This window comes from Pleuronectes platessa, chromosome 1 (genome assembly GCF_947347685.1).
Source record: "Pleuronectes platessa chromosome 1, fPlePla1.1, whole genome shotgun sequence".
Lineage (NCBI taxonomy): Eukaryota > Metazoa > Chordata > Actinopteri > Pleuronectiformes > Pleuronectidae > Pleuronectes > Pleuronectes platessa.
Window position 1 is genome coordinate 17,877,565 of NC_070626.1, and position 6,597 is coordinate 17,884,161.

At 40.8% G+C, this 6,597-nt stretch overlaps 1 protein-coding gene across 1 annotated transcript; it reads left to right on the forward strand.

The window, feature by feature from the left end:
* The first annotated feature begins 736 nt into the window (after positions 1-736).
* On the forward strand, positions 737-5,796 carry rhcga (Rh family, C glycoprotein a). Its single transcript, XM_053415521.1, has 11 exons — positions 737-1,020; positions 1,784-1,976; positions 2,364-2,514; positions 2,671-2,818; positions 2,982-3,148; positions 3,260-3,397; positions 3,655-3,791; positions 3,938-4,062; positions 4,581-4,654; positions 4,775-4,848; positions 4,944-5,796. The coding sequence occupies exons 1-11, from the start codon at positions 795-797 to the stop codon at positions 4,975-4,977; spliced, it is 1,467 nt and encodes a 488-aa protein (XP_053271496.1). The 5' UTR covers positions 737-794; the 3' UTR covers positions 4,978-5,796.
* The last annotated feature ends 801 nt before the right edge of the window (positions 5,797-6,597 follow it).

Genomic DNA, 6,597 nt, shown 5'->3' on the forward strand with positions numbered 1-6,597 from the left:
GAAGAGATGGACTGGAAACAAGGGGAGAGAGCAATGGAGACAGGTGATCAAGGAGGTATGGTCACAGTCCTCAAGCAAGGCACTTTACCCCCAGGTACTGCAACACAGAGGCTCAGCACTGATTGGCAGAAGAAATCTGTGACTCCAGTGTGAAGCTGGAGATGTGCGTTCATACTTGAGGTTACAGACCGTTTGTTAAAGGTTATAATACACCATCAAAGATAAGCTGCTGTATTAAAACCAGAGAAGGACAAATAACGCCATGTGTCTTCCAATCAAAGTTATACCCACATGCATTGAGTAGATAAGGCGTATGATGATTTGCAGTTTGTCTGACAGATGAACAACCAAGATCAATCTACTGCTCGCCAAAAGTTAATTTATGCTTAGAAGTAATGAATTAGTTAAAAAAAAATTACATAAACATCTTCATCATTACACATTGTTTATTGATAGTGTTTACTGTCTTTGACTTTGACTGCCATTTTAAAACATTTTGTAAAAAATGCTAGAAGTTGCAATATCAGAAAAAGCTAATCATAGCAAGTTAATTCACAGGTTAATGCAGTGATGACTTTATTTTTCCTTTGGGAATTTTGGTCCAAGAGGCCAGAACAGCATGAGTGGAGGTAGAGAGCCGGTAAGGAGTGGTTTCTCTCCTCCCAGGTATGAGTTCCCACCCCCTGTGAAGGAGCTGCAAAGTGGGGCACACCTCTCCACACCTCCATAAATACCTGCTGCCCGGTGAGAGCAGAGGAAGAGGAGCCCTGGGCCAGTCGGACCAGATCGTCAAGATGGGGAACTGTGTTGACTGCCTGAGGAATTTCTTTTGCGGGACAAAGAACACCAACGTCCGTTTCAGTCTGCCGGCCGTCTGCTTTATCTGGCAGATTGCTATGATCGTGCTGTTTGGAATTTTCATCCGCTATGATGAGGAGTCAGACACCCACTGGGCACAGCACAAAAAGGAAAACAACATCACCAGTGACATTGAAAATGACTTCTATTTCAGATATCCCAGTAAGTTCAGCGATTGATCCTCTGTGATGATAAATACAGATTTCATTTTGATATTCATGTGTGTTCCCCTCACAAGGGCTGTTGGTTGTGCGCACACACACACTTAACTTTGCACTTTCTCTAATGATTTTCTATTCATGGTAAATAGATGACTATGAATTTCTAATTTCCTTACTAATGTTTATGTAAAATTTAATATTTCTCACAGCTGGAATCATGTTGTGTCAGCTTTAGTTCGCTCTGGTTTCCTGTTCACGGCTGGACCTAACCACATCACAAAACTATCATGCATTCAAATGCCGATGGTCATACAAAGAAAATACATAAATTTTGATATGAATAGAAATACAAATATAATATTATTTTTAAAAACATGCAGTTTTATCATATGAATGTAGATTGGGATCAAGAAATTTAGCTTCAAAGGTTTCAAACGACTTTCTTTACTTTGACACAATATACGTGAATCTATTATGTGTATATTTTTATATGATTTGCCTGTCAATACTCTGCAATTTGAAAGAATATTAACATGCAACTATAACAATATATGGGAAATATTTAATTTAAAATGAATATAAGAAGCCCTAAACTTTGCATTTAAATGATCCTACATTCATTATCTGGAGTCGAAAATTAAAGACACTGTCAACTGATGTTCTATTTAATTTTGACAAATGCAACTGACTCTGTGTGAATACAGCTCGACACATCTTGATGACCATCGATTGATTGAGTCATGTTTAATTCTCCGTCCCTCCAGGCTTCCAGGACGTCCATGTCATGATCTTCGTCGGCTTCGGTTTCCTTATGACGTTCCTTAAAAAATACAGCTTTGGCGCCGTCGGCTTCAACTTCCTGATCGCCTCCTTCGGTTTGCAGTGGGCCCTTCTCATGCAGGGCTGGTTCCACCACCTCGACCCAGTTACTGCAACAATCTCCATCGGAGTTGAGAGGTGAGCTGTTGAAATGTTTGAAGGTGAAATGTTTACTTTGTGCGGTGTCAGTCCTTTGGTAACCTGGTGGACTGCACAGGTGTGTTGCGTAAGTCAAAATGTTGCCAAATTCTTTAACCGGTGGAGGTCAGGGTGTGGAGTTCACAGCTCTTTGCTGCCTCCTCCTCATTTCCTCTTCCTACTGTCGCTGCTACAAGTTTGACAGACCGGAGAATCTGTTGGTGGTCGAGTTGCATTGTGGATACTGACGGCTGCAGGTTTTGGCAAGGATGTATGAGATAAATAAGAGGGCCTATAGGCGGATCTGTCAGGTTTGCCTGATGCAGCCTCACTTAAGTGATCTGGTCCTATTCACCCATTTCTTGTGGTTGTCCTCGTCCCACACAGCCTGATCAACGCCGACTTCTGCTGTGCCGGTTCTCTGATCGCCTTCGGTGCCCTGCTGGGAAAAGTGAGCCCCGTCCAGATGTTGCTTGTCACCTTGTTCGGCGTCACGCTGTTTGCTGTGGAGGAGTACATCATCCTCACCCTCCTTCATGTGAGTCTCACCAAACACAATCACGTTGAAGTTTTAACCAGTTCCCATGTGTTGTATTAATCGTCCAAAGGGATCATTTTCCGTCAGACAGTGTAGGTTGTATTTTGTGCTGCTGCTGTGTATCTACTGTTAAGTGAAATCTGAATGTCTCCACAGTGCAGAGACGCTGGAGGCTCCATGGTCATCCACTGCTTTGGAGGCTACTATGGTTTGGCCATTTCCTGGGTCCTCTACCGACCCCACCTGCACGAAAGCAAACGCCTCAATGGATCCGTCTACCACTCGGATATGTTTGCTATGATCGGTGAGTGATTGACTGATTCATGATTCAAACTTCAATCCCTTTCAGCCTCACACACAGGATTTTCTTCAGGATTTAGTTCAGTTCTCATATGATTCAGATCTGTAAGCTTGACTGTAAGAATCTAACAGCTGGATGGTTTAATTGACGTTGTTCCCCCTCACAGGTACGCTGTTCCTGTGGATGTTCTGGCCCAGTTTCAACTCGGCCATCACGGACCACGGCGACGGGCAGCACAGAGCCGCCATCAACACTTACCTCGCCCTCGCCTCCTCTGTGCTCACCACGGTGGCCATTTCCAGCCTGTCTGACAAGAGAGGCAAACTAGACATGGTAACAGCACGGACAAACACCCACAAGCCAGCTGAAGAACAGTCGTGGTTTATCATTCATGTTCGTCTGTTACTCGTGTCCTCGTGTCTGACCCGCTGCCTCACCTGACAGGTCCACATCCAGAATGCCACTCTGGCTGGTGGAGTTGCAATGGGGACAGCGGCAGAGTTCATGATCACTCCTTATGGTTCGCTCATCGTGGGTTTCTGCTGCGGCATTATCTCCACATTCGGCTACCTGTTTGTCACGGTGAGACTCCGCCTCCTGACTTATGATCTGTCTGCACCGGTAAAGCTGTCGTCCTCAGAGCGAATTAACATGATGAGGCAACATGAAGGCAGACAGGGGAAATGATATGTTGAAACTTGTTGTGGTTTGCATTCCGGAATTATAGAAGGATTTATCTAAAAAATTATAGCTACACTGGACTTGAATGGAAATTTGACCTCAGTGTTTTTAAATCGTACAGATCACTAATTGACATATGACTGTTTTCTCATTCTCAGCCCTTCTTAGAGAAATATCTGAAACTCCAGGACACATGTGGCGTCCACAACCTGCACGCTGTGCCAGGGATGCTGGGCGGCTTCATAGGAGCCATCGTTGCTGCATTTGCCAGTGAGGCTATCTATAGCAAAGAGGGGTAAGGGACTGAAACAGACATGTATCATTTGTTAAAAGTACTGTTATTGCTTCTATTCACAGACATGTTTTCAGATTCTTCTCGGTGAAAGTGAAGGCTCCTTTTTTAGAAAATCTGGCTTACAAGGGTTTATTTTTTCTTTCCAGGTTGATCAGCACATTTGACTTTGTAGGTGAATTTGCAGACAGGACTCCTGCAACACAGGGAAGCTTCCAGGCGGCTGGCACATGTGTAGCTATTGCATTTGGAATTGTAGGAGGCGTGTGTGTCGGTGAGTATTAAAAAAATGTCAAGGACTCAAGTTACATATTGAAAACAAATACTGTAGAGAATTAAAAAGTAAATCATAATAGCCTACTCTTTACCTTGGGATACTGCCTGAGCCAAACCAATACACTAATATATCTAAATATTTTTATTTGTATCTACCTTTTTTAAAATCTCCCTTTCTTTGTTTTCCTAATATTTTCTTGTTTCATTTTGGTTGCTTATTATTGTTATGATTGTATTATATATTTGTTGTATCTTCTCATCTTACCTAATTTTCTTAACCAGATATATAAATATAGTACAATTAAAAAATGTGTAAGGCAGAGGCAGTGTTTTCTCTGCTTTGAGAAAGTGTGGCATAGTGATGCTTGCCTCTAACTGTTAGTGACCCCTGTTCTAAACCATCAAACTGACAAACTGCTCTTTTAAATGCAAGAACGTTGCAGAATTATTGCTCAATGCTTATTATAAATATATGTATATATATATAATTATTGTGTTTATTTTCTCTGTTTAAAGGTCTCGTCCTGAGGTTGCCTATCTGGGGCGATCCCGCTGATGACAACTGCTTTGACGATGAAGTGTACTGGGAGGTGAGGGTTCTTTCTACCACTAGATGGTGGTCTCACCATGTAACGAGAGAGGAAAGAAATGTCAGTTGTCTCAAGTGAGATCACTGACTCATGAGCCGATCCCGTCTGTTGTTGTTTCAGGTCCCCGAGGAGGAGGAGTCCATCCCGCCTGTTTTGGAGTACAACAACCACATGATACACAAGCACCAAGACATGTAAGCTCACTCACACATGCACGTCCTCATGCACCGTGTTCTCACCTTCATTTACTCATTCATTCGTTTCTCCGTTGTCCTTGTTTCTTCCACAGATCTGAGTCAAACTTCTCCGTGGAGCAAAGTTAGAGCGGCCCCGCAGGAGATCGACCCTCTCATGTCACCTTGAACTTGATATAACTGTGAAACAACAGAGAAATGAAGGAGCAACCCTCAACAATGAGCTATTCAAAACTTAAAGTTATAACCAAGCTGCATAAAGCAGTGACCCAAAATATATAGAAAAAAGATCTGAAGAGCAAGTGCTGCTCTTGAAATACATTTTAAACTGGAATTACTTTCTAATTTATTTTTAAAGAAGCTTTATACACACTGAGTCAATGCAGTGTGATGAGAAGATAAAGACAAGGTGTTTTTTTTTCTACAAGCCCAGTTATAATGCACCGAAGAACTGAGAGATACTGTTAACGAGTTTGGAAACACATAGGTGTCTACATAAAAGTAAATCCCTCTTTTTTAAGGACTAAACAACACTCGGAAGTCTCACCCTTCGATTGAGAATGTTATCATTCATAATGATTGCAAATGTATTTCTTTTTAAAAAAAATCATAAAAACCCTTTAGAAAGCAAAGATACTTGTGCTGCCAAACTAAGCAGTCTTTGAACTCTACTACCTATTTCTTTCAAACTATATGTATAGGTCTTTGTAAGTTGTATATACAAATCCAATCCACTTTTTGTTTGTTGCATAAATGACTTGTTAAAATTGACGTTGTGAGTAACTGTAGTAACTCTAATACAATTGTTAACAGTTTGCTTGATGTAGTGTTGAATGTTACCTCTGATACACTATATATGATTGTGTTTTACAATCTGCTTATTGTATTGTATACTTCTGTTTAGAGTAGCTGATAAACTCAAATAAGAATAAAGCTCTTTTGTCCTTACTCTCACGTTCTTATTAAAGACACACTATGAAAAGTAAATAATATCCATTCAGCATATTGCGTGGCTAGCATAAGCTGCTTTCAGACATTTGCTCAGTCATGCTCTGAACTCCGGATATTCTCCAGTGGCGCTGTATGTGTGAACACAAGTGTCCAAGTGTGAGGCTCCAGACTTTCTTCTGACTTCCTCCGACTGGACCCCTAGAGTCCGCAGAAATAATTGTTAGAGCCTTTTTTGGAGGTGCCATTAATCATGAAGATATTTATTTTTGTTCTAAAAATAATTTATATATATTTTTCTTGAAATCTCTCCGTGCTGTATCACATGACTCTGACTTAATCTTATTAGACCTGAGGTTTTCCACTGTGACACCAGGTATCAAGCCTTTTTCATTCTCTCCCCATGAACAAGAATTTAAAACCACAACCTTCACTCCGGAGCAAAAATCTAAAAAGTCTTTCCACTTAAAAGAAATAATAATGTCATGATAATTATCAATCAATAATGCCTGAATCATTATAAAATGTTTGGTCGCAGTCCTAAAGCCTAACCAAAAAACTGATTATTTTATAAAAAACATTTGGCATATTAGAAGATTTTGAGTTTGGATTGTGCTTGCATTAATGTGTCAATAACGTTTAGCCAAAACAGATGAACTTAGAAAATTCCTCAATAGTCTCAGAGCTGCTCAATAAAATTATCACTTTTTAATTTTCAAATGTTGATAGACGTTTTCCGAAATGTGTCAATATTCCAATGTCTCTTTTAGATGTTTACACAGCGAGGTGGGTACGACATGG